Here is a 23,294-nt window from a genome sequence, read left to right on the forward strand (position 1 = left end):
ACAGTTATAGGATTATCAAATGGAGGCTTAAGCAAGCAAAACTCTGTTTATTTCAAGTCTAACAATGGAAAAATAGTTATTAACCTTTGGACTAAATGTATTATTTGAAATAGTATATTTTAACCAATCGTATCAATTTAAAATTAGAAAAAATGATGATACAATTAAAGTTAAAATACCAGATCTTTCGAAATTTAATGAAAAATCTTTAAAAAAATATTTTATATGGTTTATGATATTTGAGGATAAGGCTGAAATGTTAGGGATAACTAAACTGGAAGTATATATTATAATGGAACATTTAGTACCAAAAATGTTTATATAGGGGATGCATAATTTGACATTAAATAATAAAATATTTAACATGTTACATTTGCAAATTAAAATGGCTAAATTATTTTTCAAAGATGCAGAAGAGAATTTCTTTAAAATGATAAGATTATGTATTGCTGAAGGAAAAAAGAGTATACAAGAATCTATTAATTCATATATTGAAGATTTTATTGCACATACATTTAGTTTATTATGTTTTAATGAAGCGAATAGTGTTAGTAAATAAGATCTTTAGAGGTACTTTATGAGATATATCTCTGATTGATATTAAAATAAAAAAAATTTTAACTTTCAATAGAATAAAAAATTTTGATTTGTTATGTCATCATTAATTTTGGAAAAAAGAGTTAGAAGATTGCATGAAAAATGAGATGCATGTGTATTTTCTCCTGATAAATTTAATAAAGAAACTAACTTTTTATACAGGTTTCAAAATAAGATCACTAAATATTATTTTTGTGGAAAAAAAGGCCACCTTAAAAAGTATTGTATACATCTGAAGAAAAGATATAATAATTGCAAGATGATAAGTTATTTGGCATCAGTATATAAAAATAAAGTAGTTAAATATAAAATAATAAGAAATTAGAGGTATAATAACGGATAAAAGTTATGTTAATTTTAAGTTTAAAATGAAAATGATTTGAAAAAAAATTACATTGAATAGATAAGAGAAAATTGAAAAATAGAAAGAATGATTAAAAGAAAAATATCATAATAAGAAACCAAAAGAGAGAAATGAAAAATTTTGTAAGAAAAAGGAATAGAATTAATAATATATGTAAAGATGAAGAATTACATAAAATAATAGATCAAGAAGATATTGAAGAAATGAGAAAAAGTGAATGATCTCTTAATAAATTACAAAGCAATGAAAATAAAATAGGATTTTGTGTAAATTTCAAACAAATAGTTAAAATAAATGTAAGAAATGTGTATTTTTTTAGTGGATACCGAAGTTAGGTTGTGTACTATATTTAATTCATCAACCAACGAAATTGAAGTAAATCCATATTTAAGTGTTTCACCTATTAATGTATATGTAAATTTCAATGGAGAGAAATCATATAAAACGAAAGAAGCTGTAATTAGTATGAAATCTACAAATACATAGGCTAAAACAAGATTTGTTATAGCAAATATAGAAAAACCATTTATTTTAATTAGTGGTATAATAATGAATTAGGATATTTCATTATGAAGAATAATTAAAATTATATATAATAGAAGTCAACAATGATAAAAAAAAGAGTCAAGAAAGTACTAATCAAGAATATATTCAAAATTTTATTAACATTGGAAAAGTATATAGGTGGATATTAAGCTTATCAGAATTTAAATTGAAAATTGAACACATTGAAAGAATTTAAAATAGTCTATCTGATTGAATAACTAGGTTAATAAATGATTATACTTATCTTCCTAGTTATATGACTTTATTTCTTAATTAACGACTAGAAAATTATGAAAACTTTTATTTTATTCCATCTTGACAAGAAATAGCTGATGCGATGCAAGAAAGGAATAATATTCTGACAAATGTAATATATAGAAATAATTTTTTTATTCATTATAAAAAAGTATGGTTATATATACAAGAAAGATATAAGTTTCATTTGATATATACTGGTTTCATAGTAGTAAGTTTGCCGGACATTGTGGACCCAAAATATGGAAAGGAAAGAAATATTATATTCAAGTGGTCGTACATCGTTAATAACAGTTAATATTAACTAATGTTATTACATGGACATCTAGTGGTAATAATGCAACTCCTATGATGAGAAACAATTGGATTCCTATATTTGGATATCCTAGAAGTATTGCTTTTAATTACTGTTCCATTTACATAAGTCAAGAATTTCATAAGTACATTAAAGAAGAATTACAAATAAAATTATACCACACAAGTGCCCATTATACTCAGTTGAGTGGTATTAATAAAAGATTTCATAAAAATCTCGTTTACATACGTAAGACCATGTATGAGAAAAGGTATGTATCTATTGAAGAAATAGTAAAAAATGCAAAATTAATATATAATAATTCACCTCACTGAGTACTAAGAGAAACACCAAATTTTACTATATTGGGAATGTATTATATATATTATTGTTTTTTAGGATTATAACCTGGAAATACTTTAGAAATGAGAACAATTTATTTTAATAGTAGACAGAAACAGTGTGAGAAAATATGAATCAATTGAAGAAGCCATTAATACCAACTAAGTGTATTAATGTTGGTAATATTATTTCATACAAGTTATCAGACTATTAAAGGAACCAATTAAAGCATTGTAGTGACAATAATCAGCATAAATCTTATTGATCTTTAGCACACAAAATAATCAAAATATAAATTGGAAGACTAATAACCGTACCAATATATTGCAAAGTTAAAGAGATTTAAATTTCACTTTTTAAAATTAAAATGTTAGGTAATAAGACTAGAAAAATATATGAAATTCAGTTAAGAAATTTGATACAAGTTACTGAAAAGAATAAGAAAAAGTTTGAACTTATACGTTAATTAAAATTTAAAAACTCCTCTAATATTCATAAGAGAGATATTGCAAAACTTGAATTAAATGATAATGAAGACAATAAAATAAATAAAATGATACAAAAAGGGCCCTAAATTGTAAAGTAAATATGAGATGATATAATAAAATATGTCATTATTTTTCCCAAGGTGATGGAGTAATGTCTGCAAATAACATTATAGATCTCTTTTATATAATATTTATATGAATAAATAGAATAAAAACATTTTATTTTGTTCATGCTAAATCGCGGAGATAATATACAATCATAAATACGTACGCTAAAATAGTTACTAAAAAAATATGTTTACATAAAAAAGTAAAATATTTTATACTAAGAGTGCACTAAAAAATATGTTAATAATAATTATTCTTTTTTTTTTTTCGTATTTAAAATTGAAAAAAAAAAAATATATCATATATATATATATATATTTTTTTTTTGACAAATATATGGACTGCTATGGAGTGTTTATTTTTTTTTTTTAATTGAAATGTAATAACAAAGATATTACATTTTAAATTATTGTGTAAATTAACTTAAAAAAAAAAATTAACTAATAAGTAATATTTGATGTTTATTAAAAAAAATAAAAATTTTAAATTAAGATTTTAATTAAATTCAAATTGAGTTGAGTTTACAGACTCTTTGTTAATTTATCTGTTTGTTACTAGAAGAGTCAATGAATAGGTAATTAATAAATTATCTATTTATAAAACAGTTTAATGGTTTATTTATTAAAATTAAATTTAAACTCATTATATTAGTAAAGATAACTTTACATGCTTATTATTAATCTATTTATTCATTACTCTCGCAAAGTCAATAGGTAATTAATAAATCAAATATAAAGAATTACATATTTTTATGTACATAAAAACATTTTCCATTATGTTTTAATATTGTGTAAAACTAGTTTATAATTCAAATAAAAATGCATTAAGTATAAATATCCCACGCTTGGATATTACAAGTCCATTTTATTACTTACTATTTTTATTTAGTGCTATATTTCATAATTCAATTTTAAGATTTATTTTTTAAAATCGTTTAGTATCACAGAACGATTGAAATACATGTTTCGTATGTGACAAACATACAAATAATCTAACATATATCTATTTGAATACCAAGGATATACAGAGATTCTCCATTAGCCATCTTTTTACAAACTAACATCGTAATTGCATTTTGCATCATTAACTTATTAATTTCCATTTCATTCTTTTTATTATCTACTTCCATTAAAATTTCAATACTCAAATTCCTTGGTTTATATATACGTTTTTCTTACACCTCAATAAAAACCTTATATTTACTTGAAACTCCTTTCATCCTATTTTCCCATAGTAATGCATTGAATTTCAACTACCTCCTTAATTCAACCTTATTTCTCTGAGATACTATATTAGTTTTGTTGTTAAAATATTCGATAATTTCTTGATAAGACATTGCTGTGTTTTTTTCCTTGTTAAATTTAACTTCCACCACATATTTATATATAATTTTCATTATTTCTCAAAATAGAATATCTTAATTGGCTCATTACTTATAATTAGTATAAATGTTTTTTCTGTATTTGATAAAGCATATCTGAATTTTTCTATTAGTATATTTCATCTTACAGCTCTCTAAGATATTTGTGCTTTTTCTTTATTGAATATTCTACAATCTTAAATTGGTAAAATTTTAAAATAAGATTCCACACCAATTACTATTGAAGATATTATATAATACATAATTCCGCTTCATTATCTAATAAAACATGTACTTTCATTACATTAATTTCAACTATTTTCTTAGCATTTACATAAAACCTTTTGATCTTCTCGACAATATGAACTTTATTTATGAATGATTCACTGTTCTCGACTACTATCTCTTTTTCATGTTCTACTATTTTTTTTGACTCTTCATTTTTTAAATATTTTATTTATTTTTTTTCTTTTTCTGACATTTTCATCTTTTTTTTTTTGTATACGATTGTGATATTTTTCATTTGTTTTTCCTTCTGTTTTTCTATATACTCTCACTGTTTATCTAAATACTCTAACATTAATTCTATATTACTTAAATCAATTTCATTCTTAATAAAGTTAAAATGCCATATGTATTGCATGTTATCATACCTTTAACCTCTTCATTATTCCTAAGAACTTTATTTATACATATTAAAGCTTGGATCATTAATTTACATATTCAGTGACTTTGCTCGAACCAAAACAAAAAAAAAAAAAAATAATAAAGATAATGCAGAATAAACATTACTTAATTTGATTTTAATTTAATAAATATTTTAATTAAAAATCTTTATTTTTATCAATCAACATCAAATACTACTACTTGATTATTTTTTTTTTTTTTGTTAATTTACACAACATTCCAAAATGTAATATCTTTAATATTACATTTTAACTAAAAAAAATTATACATTCCATAGTAATCCACACATCATCCGAAAAAAAAGAAAATTGTTAAGACAATGTCATTTGTCAAAAAAAAAAATATATATGCATGATGGATTTCTTTTTTTTTTTTTATTTAAATACACACACAAAAAAAAAAAAAAAAATAGCTATTATTTATTTATTTTTTTTGTGTACATGCTTTTTGAAAATCTATTTTAGTATACGTAATAATGATTGTGCAATGTCCTAGCGATTTAGAACGCATAAGATAAAATGTTTCATTATTTTACTTGTTTATCTAAATATTATACAAAATATATCTGTAATATTGTTTATAAACGAATATCCAATATATATAACATTTTACATTGCATTCTTAATCTTAGGTTAATAAAAAGCTTCATTAACTTTTTGGCTATAAAAGGACTAGCTATTTGGAGAATACATAGTTAGTTGTGCTAACTAAAAAAAAAAAAAAAAAAAAAAAAAAAAAATTATTGGAATTTTTTTTTGAGAAATGTTTCTTTCGAAAAAGATAAAGATAAAAAAAAAAAAAATAAAAAAAGATTTAAAATTTTTTTTTTTGAAGAGAGAGAGATTCTTTTAAGAAGATAATGATATTTTTGTAAAGCTTCTAATTTGCATAATATTTATATTTTGAATATATGAGAGAAAATTTTATACATATGAAGATAAAATTTTCATGTAATTAATATGCATATAATTTATTTGCCTTTTTAATAAGTATTTGTGTTTTGTTAATTCGATAGCAATTTAAAATGATTGCTGAATATAACTCATAATAAATAAACTAATAATTATAATCAATTAATATTTAATGTTAAATAAGTGTTTAAATTTTTAATAAAATAAGGATTTATTTATTAAAGTAAATAAATACTTATTGAAGCAAAAGAATGTTGAACGAAGTAATTTATGATTAAAGAACATTCGTTCAAAGCATATAAAATATACATAAGTATAAGAAAATCGTAGAGTCATCTCTACATGCTCTTTATTAATTGGTTTGTTCAGTACTCTAGCAAAGTCTCCGAACACCCAGTTAATAAATCAACTATATAAATATAGTTTACTGGTTCATAGTATTAAAACTAAATTTAAATTCATTAAATTAATAGAGGCATCGCTGCATTCTACTTATTAATCTTTTTGTTAATACTTGATTTATTAATTGCCTGTCGAGCGACTTCGCTAGTTCTGATCAAAAAAATTAACAAAGGGTATATAGAGCAAACTTTATTTAATTTAAATTTTGTTTAATTAAATTTTAAAATGTTTTAACTTAAATAAAATGTACTCTCTATCATAATTTGTATATAAACATCATTCCCCAAAATAACAAAATGCCTAAAAATTTTTTTTTAAAAAAAAAAAACAAAAAAATATATTATCTTAATATATCATTTTTTTTATGTGAGTATCTTGTACCAAAATAAAATACAATATATATTTTTTTTTTAAATTGTAGATGCACAAAAAAAAAAATAGAAATTATTACTATTTATTAAAATTTTCTTTTTAGTGTACTCATTTTTAATGCAAGTATATATATATATATTTTTTTTTATAGTACATATGTATGAATAACTATTTAGAGTATACGTTCATGAATGTACATTATCCTAGAGATTTAGCATGATAGAATAAAATGTTTTTATTATATTTATTCATCAAAGTATTATACTTGATAGGTCTATAATATTACCTATAGATCAATACTCTAGCAAAGTCATTGAATATGTAATTAATAAATTAGTAGTAGAGATATGTTCATAAAAAATGAATGATAATAACAAAAAAAAAAAAATTATAAAAAAAAAATTTTTTTTATTTTTAATAAGAATTATTGAGAAAAGTAATAAAAACTATGAGATATAAAATAAATATGTTTAATTTATTGTAAATAAATAATTATATAATTATATAATGGGTATATGATTATCTACTTGAATTAATTTTATGATAAATAAAATAAATAGAGATTTCTCTACATGCTCTTTATTAATTTGACTATTCAAAATATTATAAAACTCTTTGAGAATTCAATCAATAAATCAATATTATAGAGGTAAAGAAATGTAGATTCCTGCAATGAAGATTAAGTTCTTAAGTAATAAGACAAAGGATATTTATAAAAATCTACTGAAGAATTATATCAACTAATAAGTACAAAAGGGAGTAAAAATATATACATTCACTGGAATTGGAAGATTATTTTGATATTTATAGACTAAGTAATATTTCATTTGATGAAACTATTAATAATAAGAACAAAAAGATTAATAACGAAATATAAAAAGGTTTAATGCCTTAAAGGAATCCAAAGAAAGCAATCTTAAGTAATATCAAATACATTCTCTAGGAGTTTGAATACAGTTGATTAATAAAAGGTCTTATTAACTTTTTTGAGAATAAAAAGTAATAGCTGTATGGAAAATTAATAGTTAAACATGCAAATGCTACATAAAAGATAAAACAAAAAATTAGTTATTAATCTTTTTTTGTTTCCTTTTCATAATTAAGAATACATAAAAGATATTTTTACTTTTCTTAAAAAATGAAAAAATTGTAAAAATTTTAAAAAAAATAAGAGTTGTTGACTAAAAAATTCTTGTAGTATATTTTGTTTTAAATTTATGTAAGAGAATTTTATATTAACAGTAGTAAAATTTTCGCATTTTGTAATATTTGCGTAACTTATTTTGTATTTCATTAATTATTTATGTTTGTTAATTTTCGAGCAATGAATTTGAATTGATAAACATTACTAACAACACTATAAAAAAATATATGCAATTAAAATAAATAATTAATGAGGATTTAAATTTTTAATAAAAACATAGAATTTTTATTAAGGTAAATAAATGCCCTATAAAAATAATAAATGCTAAATGAAATAGACTGTATATAAAACAATTTACTGATTTATAGCATTAAAACTATACTTAAATTCATTAAATTAGTGGAGACAACTCTACTTGCTCTTTATTAATATGTTTACTCAATACTCTAATAAAGTCATCGAAGATACAATTAATAAATCAACGGTTAATGAAAGATATGATTAACTTTAAATGAAATAATAGTAGTTTATGAGAAAAATATAAATTTAGCCTTGTATATTCTCTAGTTAAAGTATTATTAGTTTTTTTTATTTATGTAAGTTGTTTTGTTAAAATATGTTCTAAACTTTAATATTGTATTTTTTTTAATTTCATAATTCGTTATGTAGTTGTATTTTAATTAGTTAAATTAATATTTAAGACAATAATTTATTAATTGCTTATTCATTGACTTTTCTAGATTAATGAACAAACAGATTAGTAAAGAACATGCAAATCTACATCTACTAAATTAATGAATTTAAATATAATTTTAATGCTATAAAATAGTAAACTCTATCTATATAGTCTAATTCATTCATCATTTATTATTTTTAGGAGATATTTATTTACTTTAATAAAAACAATATATTTTTATTAAAAATTTAAATCCTCATTAATTATTGATTTTCAATTATATACATTTTATTTATAATGTTATAAATAATGTTTATCAATTCAAATACATTGCTCTCAAATTAACAAGCATAAATAATTAACACAATACTAATTAAACTAAATAAATACTACAAACACGAAAATTTTACTATTGTTATATAAAAATTTCTTTTAAAATATCATACAAAATTAATTATCAGGATTCACACTTTTTTTTTTTATTTGAAACTAGCGAAAGAAACAAAAAAAAGTTGATTATCGATAATTTTTTTTTTTTTTATCTAGAGTTTCCATACAACTATTAATTCTTTATTTTCAAAAAGGATAATAATTCCATTTATTAATCATCCAAACAAAAACAAATTTAGAATTAAAAAAAAAAAATAGTTTGTTCTTATTAGTATTTAATTTTTATGTTTTTAAAAGACTCCTAGTAGCTCTAATATATATTTGTTAATTTGTTTTAAAATTTTATATTACAAATAATAGTTTTAACGAATAATTAAATTTTTTATAAAAATAAGTAAATTTTTGTTGAAATAAATAAGTTCTCCTAAAAACATTATATTCTCAATCATGTAAACTACATGTATAAAGTTTACTTATTTGTAGTAACAATGTAATTTTACAACAATTAAAATTAGAAGAAGCTACTCTACTTTATAATTATAGCATCAATTATTATAAAAGAGTACTAGATATATATAAAGTATTCCTAATATCAACCTAATTAATTAGTTATTATTTAAATTAATATACACAATATAGTATTAATATGATATATAGTAAATTTCACTTTTAATAAACATTTAATAACATTTATTACATCTGAAAAAAGATTATTTCTTCTCTCTATTAAAAAAAAAAAAAAATTATTTTTCATTTAAACAATTATTTTTACATAATTTTTTTTTTAGTTAGCTTCCACAAGGAATAATACATATAAATAATACTATTTTTTCAATAAATTGTTCTCTTATAATTTATCTACATAAATAAAAATTAATTTGTTCAATATTCCTTTTTAACACCATTTAAAATAGATTCACGATATCTTTATCGATCAAACATATATATATCATAATCAATTAAAAATTAACTCCTATAAATGACAAAGTTAATTTCTTTTTATCAGTAATAATTCACTATTTAATTCTCTAAAAAAAAATTAAAAAAGTGAAAATTTTTATTCACTTTTTTCATATCGATAATAAAAATTATACAGAAAGATAATTTGTTACCCAAAAAAAATATGTTTAAAAAAATAAAGATTTTTTTTGCATATGTTAAAGATATTTTCTGAGATTCTTTGCATGCTGGTTAATAAAAAGCTTCATTAACCTTTTTGGCTATAAAATGACTAGCTATGTGGAGAATACATAGTTAGTTGTGCTAACTAAAAAAAAAAAAAAAAAAAAAAAAAAAATTATTGGATTTTTTTTTTTTGAGAAATGTTTCTTTCGAAAAAGATAAAGATAAAAAAAAAATAAAAAAAAAAAGATTTAATTTATTTTTTTTTTTTTTTGGAAGAGAGAAGAAAAAAAAATCAGAGAGAGAGAGATTTTTTTTTTAAGAAGATAATGATATTTTTGTAAAGTGTTTAATTTGCATAATATTCATATTTTGAATTTATAAGAGAAAATTTTATACATATGAAGATAAAATTTTCATGTAATTAATATGCATATAATTTATTTGCCTTTTTAATAAGTATTTGTGTTTTGTTAATTCGATAGCAATTTAAAATGATTGCTGAATATAACTCATAATAAATAAACTAATAATTATAATCAATTAATAGTTAATGTTAAATAAGTATTTAAATTTTTAATAAAATAAGGATTTATTTATTAAAGTAAATAAATACTTATTGAAGCAAAAGAATGCTGAACGAAGTAATTTATGATTAAAGATCATTCGTTCAAAGCATATAAAAATATACATACGTATAAGAAAATCGTAGAGTCATCTCTACATGCTCTTTATTAATTGGTTTGTTTAGTACTCTAGCAAAGTCTCCGAACACCCAGTAAATAAATCACATGCATAACTAATTTTTTTATCTCCATTTAATTTAATCCTATTAAATGTTCTAAAATATTGATAATACTTTTATATATTTCACTAATGATTTCATTAAGCATAAAAATATAAATCTTCATGTTTTCCCATTTAAATGCAATAAAAATATTCTTTTTTTTTATAAAAAAAATTTATTCTCATACATACCATTTTCTTTCTCTTTCTTTTTTTTAAAATTTATATACTCAAAAAAATTTATATTTTTTTTTTAGATATTTGTCTCTTGCATTTAAATAATTCTAGAAGTTAATAAATCTCATATTTTTTAGATATTAATAATTATTCATGTGGTTCATAAAAACATATTAACTTTTTTTTTTTTATACAAATCATTTATGTATTTGTTAATTGTTTAATCAATGACTTTGATAGTATTGAACAAACAAATAAATAAAGAACATACAAAGGGGATCTATTAATTGTCTATTCAGTGACTTTTCTAGAGAAATGAACGAACAGATTAATAAAGAGCATATATAGATGCCTCTACTAATTTAATGAATTTATGTATAATTTTAGTTCTATAAACCAATAAACTGTTATATATATTCTGTATCATTGAGCATTTATTTGCTTTAATAAAAATCCTATATTTTTATTAAAAATCTAAATTCTTATTAATTACTGATTTATTAACTGGGTGTTCGGAGACTTTGCTAGAGTACTGAACAAACCAATTAATAAAGAGCATGTAGAGATGACTCTACGATTTTCTTATACGTATGTATATTTTTATATGCTTTGAACGAATGATCTTTAATCATAAATTACTTCGTTCAGCATTCTTTTGCTTCAATAAGTATTTATTTACTTTAATAAATAAATCCTTATTTTATTAAAAATTTAAATACTTATTTAACATTAACTATTAATTGATTATAATTATTAGTTTATTTATTATGAGTTATATTCAGCAATCATTTTATATTGCTATCGAATTAACAAAACACAAATACTTATTAAAAATGCAAATAAATTATATGCATATTAATTACATGAAAATTTTATCTTCATATGTATAAAATTTTCTTTCACAAATTCAAAAAAATAAATATTATGCAAATTAAACGCTTTACAAAAATATCATTATCTTCTTAAAAAAATCTCTCTCTCTGATTTTTCTTCTCTTTAAAAAAAAATCAAAAATTAAATCTTTTTTTTATTTTTTTTTTTTTTTATCTTTATCTTTTTCGAAAGAAACATTTCTCAAAAAAAAATCCAATAATTTTTTTTTTTTTTTTTTTTTTTAGTTAGCCCAACTAACTATGTATTCTCCACATAGCTAGTCCTTTTATAGCCAAAAAGGTTAATGAAGCTTTTTATTAACCAATTACTGATTTTAATGACATATATTTTATTTATAAGGTTATGTGTAATATTTAGCAATTATAATTCATTGCTCCCAAATTAATAATCATAAATAATTAACAAAATACAAAATAAATTATATAAATACAATAAAACGTGAACATTTTCTTATAATTAATATAAAATTTTCTTACATAAGTTTAGAACAAAATATGCTACAAGAAACCATTTAGTCGACAACTTTTCTTTTTTTAATTTTTTAACAAAATAATCCATTTTTTTAAGAAAAATAAAAGTATTCTTTATATATTTTAAATTATGTAAAGAAGACAAAAAAAAATTAACAATTTTTTTATTTTATAATTTATTTCTTGCATGGCTGACTATTTATTTTCCATACAGCTATTACCTTTTGTTTTCAAAAAGGTTAATAATACCTTCTATTAACTAAGAGGAAACACTACTCATTATATTTTTATTAAATTAAAATGTAAAGAATGTCATTCATTTTTATTAATTAATATCAAATATTAATAACATTAATTAATTACTATTGTTAATTTACGCAACGTTACATTTTTACATTACATTTTTAATCTTTTATATAAAAAAAACACACTTCATTATCTTCGTCAAAAAGAAGAAAAAAATATTTTTTTATTTTAAGATACAATATTCTTTTTTTTTTAATAAAAATCATTTTCAAGTAAAAAATTAATAATTTTTTTCCTAAGAATCAAAAAAAATATATTTTTTTTTTTTTATAAATGTAAGTATACAAAAAAAAATATAATAAAATATATCTACATTTTTTTTTTTTTTTTATTGTTTTTACTTTTAGAAATATCCTATTTTTTTTTTTTAAAATGTACCTACTTTTAGTGCAAGTACTTTTTTTTTTTTAATATAAACATATGTGTTCACTTTTTCCATGAACTTTAACGTGCATAAATAAAAATGTTTTTACTTATTTTATTAATTTAAATATTATTTAAAACAGATTAATAATGCACTTATAGACTAGGTATATAAAGGCTTTATGTCCTAAATTGCAAAAACAAGAAATAATATGAATCAAAATCCTATATATTTACAAAAAAAAGTTATATAAAATTTAAAATACTCTATATCTGTTGAACCTCAATAAAAGCATATATATATTAGCTTTTTTTTTTTTTTTTTTTATGTATATTATTTGTCATTTAATTAAAATAATAAATTCAAATAAGCATTTTCTTCGTAGGAAAAAATATGAACAGCGAAACATTTCAGGAATGATAAGAGAGAGATAAAGAGATTCATAAGGTAAGATAAAAGTTCTTAAAAATAAGAATGAAAATATTAAAAAAATATTTTCAAAATTATTATATTTATAATTGTATAAGATGTTTATTATATGCTGTATAATATATGCATGCATAAGGCGTATAAATTTTTAAATAATTAAATGCCTAATTAATTTCAAGTATAACTAATTAATAAAAGAAGTAATAAAACTCCTAAATAGTTAAAGCCTTTTTGTTTATTCCTTTGATTTAAATATATATCATTGAATATATAATTAAAGTGTTAAAAATATGAGAATTACATATAGTATATATATTAAATGTAATTACAATGAATAAAATTAATAGAAAATTTTCTACATGTCATTTGTTAATTTTATTATTCAATTCACTACAAAAATCTTTCAAAGATCAATTAACAAATCAATATACAAAAGGTTGGACGAATTATTTTATTAACCAATTAATTATAAATGTCTGTTCAAGTATTTTTGTAGTTCAATGAATAATGCAATTAATAGTGAGCATGTAAATACGCCTCTATTAATTTTATCCATTGTAATTATATATAGTATATATATTATATTTATACCTCTATATTAACACCACATAACATGAAATAAGCGTCTTATCATATATGGTATTTAGAATATTTTAATTAATTTTATGTAAAATCAATGTTTTAATTAATCTTAATATAGTAATTAATTTATAAAATATTCGTACTGTTTAATAAATTTTTTTATTTATTTTTATTAAAATCTAAATACTTAATTATCAACAAAATTTTGATAGAATAATATATATATATATATATATAATTTTTCATGAAAGTCAATTATTATCAACGATAAAATTTTTTTCTCTTCATTACTAATTATCCATCAATTTATTCTCCGAAAAAGAAAAATTTATCATTTAATTATTAATATATATACAAATTAAACAAAGACAAAAAAAAAAAAAAAAATTTATGAAAGTTAATATTATCATTTCTTTTATTTGTTTATGTTCTCGGTTTTTTAATATTATTATTATATTTTTTGGAAAAACAATTATGACAAATATATATTAATTTTTGAAACTTTTCTTTTTTTTTTTGTGTGTTAAAATGTGAAAAAAAATATAATAAAAATCTTTATTTGAAATATAAGTTAACATTCTTAAATCTAATGAAAAAAAAATTTTATAAAAGAATACTTAAAAAATATAAATATATTAAAACATCATAAATATTTAAATATTGCAAAAAATATAATATTAACATAGATATTATTTATTTAAATGATATATAATATTAATATATATATGATGAATCTATTCAAAATCATAATAATTTAATAGAAGTTACTAATCTAATCCTCATCTTAATTTCTACACCTATTCCAAAAATAAATTAATATATCAAAAAAATGTCCGATTATATGAAAAACTAAGTTTTATATATTTTATTTTTGCCAAATTTTGCATTAAAAATAAATTTTTTTTTTTTTTTAATTGAATCTTTAAAATACTTTAAATAAAATTTTATTATTCATCAATATTTCAAGTTTTTCAAAGAAATAATAATGTACACTAAAACTTGTTGATTTATAAATTTTATTAAAAAAAAAACATTTAAAATAAAAAATCTTCAAATAGATAAAACACATAATTTCTTTAAACATGCATTTTTAATATAAAATATTTTTAAAGGTACAAAAATACAAATACTTATCAAGTATATTTCTTCAAAATAAAAAATTTATAAGGAGTAAATTGTTTCAGGATTGTATTGTGCACACATTTTTTTTTTTTTTTTTGCACTTAATAGCTGAATAGATAATTATATTAAATGCATCAATTTATGTTATATTAAACTTTTATATAAAAATATTGAATTATAAATTAACATGTAATAAATAAAAGCTCATTATTTATGTTACAAATTAAATGTATGAGAAAATGATATTGATGCTTGTTTTACAAGAGGCATTTAAGTACATTATTATTTCCTTAAAAAAAAATTTAAATACTTTATATGTATGAAATTTAAAATATAATAATTACACCTTTATAATTGCCATTGATAGGAGCATCATGTAACGTTTCATAATTTCATCGCAAGAAACTATAAAAGAATTTAATAAATTTTATTCTCTTTCCATATTTTACATAATTTATATCTCTTTTTAATATTATTTCTATATCTCTGCTGTTAATTTGTTATAAAATTTTTTTTCTCACTTTTATCAGACATTTAGCCAAAATAATTTATATTTTAAGTAAAATAAAAAATATATTTCATTATCTTATAAAAATACAGCATAAAAAAGCATTTTCATTTAAAAAAAAATTAAAAATCAAAAGTAGCTATTGGAAAAAAAAATTTTATTCTTTTTTGTATTAAAATCAAAAAACAGTTAGAGAATACATTTTTTAGAGCGTTTTTTCATTATATTTGTATTATACTTAAAATGCATAATAGAATTTCATTACATCTTCTATGAATTTAAATCTAATTTTATTCTAAGATTAACTGTTAAGGATATTTATATGTATGTATATACAGTAAATAAAAAATAAATACATAAATAATAAAAAAAATATATCAGAAAAAGAGTGAAGTACATATTAATTTAAAAAAAAAAAAAAAATTCCATTAACAATTAAATGTTATATTTTTTTTTTCCTTCTTTTTTAGCTTTTAAAATGTATTTATGTACCTTTACATATATAAATTGTGCATTTTTACATTTAAGAAGTATAGAATAGTTTTAAGTATGATTAATCATTTAAAGAATTACAAAAAGAAACTTTTCTTATAACTAAAAATATTTTTTATACTAAAAATTATAATATATTTTCATAACTTATAGTAATAATAGCGAAAAATTAATACCAAAAACCTGAAAAATCAATATCCGTAAATATAAAGTAAAAATATAAATTTTTTTCTTTATTTTTACTATTTTTATTATAAAAATAAATTACAAATAAATGTGCTTATAAATTTAATATTTTCAACAATTAACAATGCAAATCTAAACAATTAAATATTAAAAAAAAATAAAATATTATTAATTTAAATTTTTACTGGACATTGAATTTTTTTTAGTTTCAATAACTTTTCTTTAATTCGTTCTTAAAAAATTAATCAAATACAATATTGGTTTTTAAATGAACATTTTCTTTATGTATTTAATACTATATTTATTATTGATGTCATATTTTTTATTTTTTTTTTTTATCAACTTCGCATGTATTATTTTTATTTGTATACTTAGGTATGGTTTTAAATATTACTTTCCTCGTTTTTTTATAATATAATTTTCATTTCATACATTTTAACTTTTTATTCAATATTATTTTAAAAGAATCTTCACCTATTGTATATTGTATTATGCACTTATAATTCTCATTATTTTCATACTGTATACTTTAATAAATAAAAAGCATGTTTACACCTTTTTCTCCCGTTAATTTTAATTTGTTTTATAAAAAAAAGTCAATTTTTTTTATTTTATTTTTCATAAGTATTATATATATTAAGTGTACATTTCACTTTTTCAAGATAATTTTTTTAAACACCTTAACTTCCAATAAATGCAAACTATACTAAATTTAACATGTAGTTTCGTGAATTTTTCTCATTTTAAATTGTTTTAAATTTATATTGCATGACTAACGTTTTATATATAATAAAACAATTCAATTCATTTTTTTTTTTTAACATTTTCAGTATTTTAAAAAACATTATTACTGTTTTTTATTTTATTTTTTTTTTTTAAATATAATTAATATCTATGAAATTTTTATTTTTATTTTTTTTTTTTTTTTTTTTTTTTGCACTTTTAATACTTTAAAATAATAAAAAAATATATTTTTACAATTGTATTATGTAATATTATACTTGTATTTCCTACTTAAATGATTATTTATATTTTTATTTTATTTTTTTTTTTTTTTCGTAAATAAGAAATATACCATTATTTATTTTTGTGTATATTATATAAATCTACTTCATGGTAATTTTAAAATTTTATTGATTTAAAATATGCAAAAACATCAAGGCAAAATGTAAAATCCATTTGCTTCATATATAGTACTGTGATAATTTTCTTTTTATTTCAAAAGTTCCTTAATTTTATAAAATACGTTTTAATTCATATATTTTTTAAGCATCTTTTTTATCGAATTAACATAAATCAACATTTTTCTTTATTAAATTTTCTTTATGAGTTTCCCACCTTATTTTATTCAGTTATTTTTATTACTACAAATGTTTCTATTGAATTTTTAATTGTTTCATTTCTTTACGTAATTTTCATATTTCATATAGAGAAATATATGAAATGAAACTTTATTATTAAGACATGTAGAACAAATTTCTCATAATAACATTAAACAAAGTACTTTTATTTATGAAAATAAGACATTTGATATACAGAAAAATATTCTTTAAAGAAATGAATGAACATATTTTCAAATAAAAATATCACTGATGTATTTTAATCTTTTTTATTTTCGTTTCTTCCTTATTTTATTGCTATTTTCCTCTTTTCCTTATATAACAATAAACATAAAATGTTTATTCATCTATTTTTCAATAATGCATATGTATATTTATTAAAGTTGATGATATGAAAGAGGGGTTAATTCAACGAAAAAACATAAAATCACAAATAATTTAATTGAATTTAATCCATTTTAGTATATGGAAAAAAAATTAAAAAAAAAAATTAATGCATAAGTATTTTTACATTGTAAATAATTTAACAATTATACAAATAAACAAAAAATATACAAAAAATAATATTTTACAATATATGTATGTATCTATATATGTATATATGTATATATATATATATATATTTTTAATATTTAGGAAAATAAGTGAAATTAGAATGTATATCATTCTTAAAACATCTTTCCTTTAAAAAAGAAAAAAAAAACATAAAAATATATATCACTTTCTTATTTTAAACATAAATGGAAAAAATAAAATAAATACGCGCACAAGTTTTTATGTGCAAATTAAAAAAAAAAATATGTAACGAGAAAAAAGCTAAATATAATATTATTTATTATAGTAATGTAAAAAAAAAAAAAAAAAAAAAAAAAAAAATACACTATATTTTTCCTAATTTTTTTCTCTTTTCCATTAGAATTTTAAATTTTAATATTCATTCCTTATTATTTCTCAACTATATATATATATAATTTTTAAAAATAAAAATAAAACAATATTTATATACTATAGAACACAAATACTTATACATAAATTATATATATTTTAAAAAGAAAAAAAAAAAATACATAAACATACAAAAATATGATTATGCAAACAAATTTTCATAAAATAATATTATGTGATATAATACTTATAACTGTAATCTAACTGAATATATATATATATATAAATTGTTTATTATTAGAAAGTAGACAAATTTATATATGGAATTCTCTATTAATGATATATAATATATGATAATAATTGTGTTTTGTGTATTGAAATATATATGTTATATTAATATAGATATTAATGAAAATTAAAAAATATTTTTAAATTAGTAATGTCTTTATTTTACACTTTTTTTTAATTATATTTTATATTTTTGTTTAATCATTTGCTTCAATAGAAGATATATAATTCTTCTTTTCATAAATATCATTAAAACTTTTTGTGTTTGTCCAGTTATAACTACAATGATTCAATTTTTGGTCATAGTTTTCATTTATCCCTGATGTAATAATTTGTTTACATTTAAAAAGTTCTTCTCTTAATATTTTTATTTGAAGCATTAAATTTTTAATTTCATTTTTATAATGTTTACATTGTAAGCAATTATAACCAAAAAAATTATAATTTCCAAATATATTAAAATTATTTGAACTATTAAACAATTCACATACATTAGTCATACTTTTCTCTATATTATTAAAAGTATTGCTATCTTCTCTACTAAGCTTATTATTGTGTTCATTTGCATCATCAAAATTTTCATTTATACTATTACATGATAAAAATATATTCAAAAGATTATTTGTATAATCATAACATGATTCATTTAACTCATTTTCACTTACATTCAATTCTTTTGATTTATTAAAAATAAAATTATTTTTCATAGAATTAAATAATTCGTCTTTTGGAATAGTATTAATACCTGTATCATTTGAGATATCATCTGTTTTAAAATTGTCACCTAAACTATTAGGTATTGATACGTTATCATCATTTATATCCTTTTTTGTTATACTTAAATTTTTTGATTCTTTTAGTAAATACTTGGGATTATTTTTTTTATTATACGTACTATTTTTATTTTTGCAGTTTTCAAATTCCTCTGATTTATTATCTATATTTTTATAATCTATAATATTCTCATTTTTCATATTGTAAAAAATCTTATCATTTTCTTCTACAACTATTTTATTGGAACAATTGTTTATGTTTAATTCATTATTACTTACATTATCAATACCATTTAAATTATTGACTGTATTATTATCAATAATATTTTTTTTATTATCTTTATCATTACTATTATTATCACTATTATTATTATTATTATTATTATTATTAGTAGTAGTAGTAGTAGTAGTAGTAGTAGTAGTAGTATTAGTATTATTATTATTATTATTATTATTATTATTAGTAGTAGTAGTAGTAGTAGTAGTAGTAGTATTATTAGTATTATTAGTATTATTATTATTACTCTTATTGTTTTTACTACTTATATTATTAATTATAATGCTATCATTAGTATTTTTTTTATTATCTTTATCATTATTATTAATAATATTAATCTTATCTTTATAACTTGAATTATTAGTTGTAACATTATCAATATTTTTTTTATTATCTTTATCATTATTATTGGTACTATTTTTATTGTCTTTATTGCCTTCATTATTAAATGCTATGTTATCATTATTATTTTTTTTATCTTCTTTATCATTATTATTATTTTTATCAATATCATAATTTATATCATCTTTAATGTTATTTTTTTTAATATATATATTGTTATTATTCTGAGTGTTGTTACAATCATTATAATTTTTAATATCTACACTAATATCATTATATTTTTTATTTATTTGCGGATATGAAACATTATTTTTGTTATTATATAAGTTTTCATTATTATTATTTTCGTTATTTTTTTTATAATTTATTGAGCTATTACTGTTAGTAACTGAAAGATCATTTTTATTATTATTATTAGTATTCTCAACAATTCGACCACCAGATTTGTTTATATTTTTACTATTATTGCTATTGTTTATTAAAGAATTATTTTTTTTTATATTTTGATTCTCATGATTTTTATTTTTATTATTTTTATTTTTCTCTTTTTCCAAATAACTACCGTCAATATTACTACTAGCATCCTCATTTTTTTCCATTTCATTAACATTTTTACTACTTTCTTTTTTTATTTCATCTAAATTTTTTTCAGTAATATTATTTTTATTTATTCTATTATCTTTTTTGTTATTCTTCTTCTTATCATTATTTTCATTTTTTATATCATTTCCATTTGAATTAACAATTTCATTAAAATTTGTCATTTTTGCATTATTATTATTGTTATTGTTGTTGTTATTATTGTTGTTATTATTGTTGTTGTTGTTATTATTATTATTAGTATTATTAGTATTATTATTATTACTACTATTATTATTATTACTATTATTATTATTATTAGTAGTAGTAGTAGTAGTAGTAGTATTATTATTACTATTATTATTATTATTACTATTATTATTAATATTATTAATATTATTATTACTATTATTATTATTACTATTATTGCTATTATTAATAGTATTATTATTATTACTATTATTGCTATTATTAATAGTATTATTGTTGCTATTTCCACTATTTAAAGCATTTTTTTTATTTTTATTTTTTTTTGAACTTTTATTTGCTGATTTAGAACTATTTCCAGTCGATAAATTATTATTTGTATTCATTACATCTTGTTTTTCTTCTTTTACCTCTTCCTTACTCTCATTATCTAAAAATCTAATCCCATCACTTGGAATTGATGTAATCAATTTGTTAAATTTTAAATTTTTTGTATTTTCTACATTATCATTCGAAGTAAAGAAATCATTTACATTATTTTTATTGAATTCATCAAAGCTTAAATGATCAAATGTATTACAATTAGAAAGATTTGTTATGTTGTTTAACTTATTATCATTAACATCAAAAAGTGTAGACATATTTGTGTAATTCTCAAATAAGGATGTATTATTTGAATTGTTGGAAAAATATTTAGAAGTCATCAAATCATAATTATTGTTAGAATTGTTTATATCCGCTATAAAACCATCCTTCAAATTAGCTGGTAATGTATTAGATTTTTTTAATTTGTTATCATTTAATTCTTCTGATATATTTGGTAAATATTCACATGTTTTATAATTCATATCTTCAAAAATGTTAATTCCTTGACTACTGCTAATATTTAATGAATTTTTTCTTTCATTTTCTAATATTTTAGAACTATGTGAAAAAAAGGAGTTCGTAGATTGAAAATTAAAATTTTCTGAACTATCTTTCCAACTATTTTTATTTTTATTATTTTCATAATCAGTAAAACAAAATTCAACAACTTTATATGCGTTATTATCTAATATATCAAAATTTAATCCACAATCTGTAGCATTGCTATTATAACTAAGTGTCTCATCATAATATACACTATTTTTATTTAAAAAACTTGCATTTATGTTAGAAGATTTATCAAAATTAAGATTGCTCATTTCATTCAACTCATTAATCCAACAAGAATTATTTTTATTTTTATTATCTTCACCATTTTTTATATTTTTTTTATTATTTAATGATTTATTCCATGTATTATTAAAAAGAGAAGTAGAACTCGGATTTAATGATGAACTTAAAGAGTTACATAAAATACTACTTAAGTTGTTAATTTTATTGTTATTATTATTATTATTATTATTGTTATTTGTGTTACTTAGATTTGGCCAAGTTGAATGAAACGAAACATTTTTATTTAAAGATATGTTGCTTTTATTTGAACTATAATTAAAATGTGGCATACGAATTTTTAAAATACTTTCTACTTTTCTTCTTATTTCTTTATCATTCTTATTATGTTGTGTTAAAATATTATCAATATTGTTTCTCCATTTATCCCACTTTTTTTCCCATATTGTCCAATTTAAATGAGCTTCATTTTTATCATTAGAATCATGATAAAATGCACATTTTTGAAAATAATCACAAGCTCCATCTTTAGCCATCTGACAAGCCTGAGTTTTATATACTATTGGATGAAATATTTTTTCTAATTTGGTGTGAGCTAAAGGGCAATAAGCATCATCACATTTTTTCATACGTGGACAATCTACAGGCAAATAAAAATATTCATTTGTTTCTCTTCTATCAAATTTATTAATTTCATATGGATATTTTTTTAATTTGTTAAAAGATTTTGTTACTGGAACACCTAAACTCATTTTCTTATGCATCAATTATTAAAAAGAAGAAGAAAAAATAAAATGAAATCGAATGATTCAATAAAAAATAAATAATAAAGGATTATTATGTTAAATATAAAAAAAAAAAAATTATTAGTACAACAAAATACAAAAAAAAAAAAAAAAAAAATAAATAAAAATAAAAAATAAGAAATAAAAAAAGTAAGTTTTTATTTAAATTATCAAAGACGAATAGTTTATTCTTATCTAATATTTCCTTATTTTAGTAATAATAACACAAATATATATCTTCTTTCAATAACCACTATATTTCTTTTATTCTTAATTGTTATTTTTTCC

At 18.7% G+C, this 23,294-nt stretch overlaps 1 protein-coding gene across 1 annotated transcript, besides 8 other annotated features; it reads right to left on the bottom strand.

Annotated features, from left to right (window-relative positions):
- Positions 1-975: part of a repeat region that runs on past the window's edge.
- Positions 976-1,985: 1,010 nt separating this feature from the next.
- Positions 1,986-3,038: a repeat region.
- A 2,634-nt stretch (positions 3,039-5,672) lies between these two features.
- Positions 5,673-6,375: a repeat region.
- A 990-nt stretch (positions 6,376-7,365) lies between these two features.
- Positions 7,366-7,826: a repeat region.
- A 113-nt stretch (positions 7,827-7,939) lies between these two features.
- Positions 7,940-8,353: a repeat region.
- A 223-nt stretch (positions 8,354-8,576) lies between these two features.
- Positions 8,577-9,003: a repeat region.
- A 1,433-nt stretch (positions 9,004-10,436) lies between these two features.
- Positions 10,437-10,849: a repeat region.
- A 666-nt stretch (positions 10,850-11,515) lies between these two features.
- Positions 11,516-12,219: a repeat region.
- A 6,866-nt stretch (positions 12,220-19,085) lies between these two features.
- On the bottom strand, positions 19,086-22,973 carry PGAL8A_00130500 (conserved Plasmodium protein, unknown function; the record flags this gene model as incomplete). Its single annotated transcript, XM_028674830.1, has 1 exon — positions 19,086-22,973. The coding sequence occupies one exon, from the start codon at positions 22,971-22,973 to the stop codon at positions 19,086-19,088; it is 3,888 nt and encodes a 1,295-aa protein (XP_028526422.1).
- Between the last annotated feature and the right edge of the window lie 321 nt (positions 22,974-23,294).

The sequence above is a fragment of the Plasmodium gallinaceum genome (genome assembly GCF_900005855.1).
Source record: "Plasmodium gallinaceum strain 8A genome assembly, contig: PGAL8A_v1_65, whole genome shotgun sequence".
Lineage (NCBI taxonomy): Eukaryota > Apicomplexa > Aconoidasida > Haemosporida > Plasmodiidae > Plasmodium > Plasmodium gallinaceum.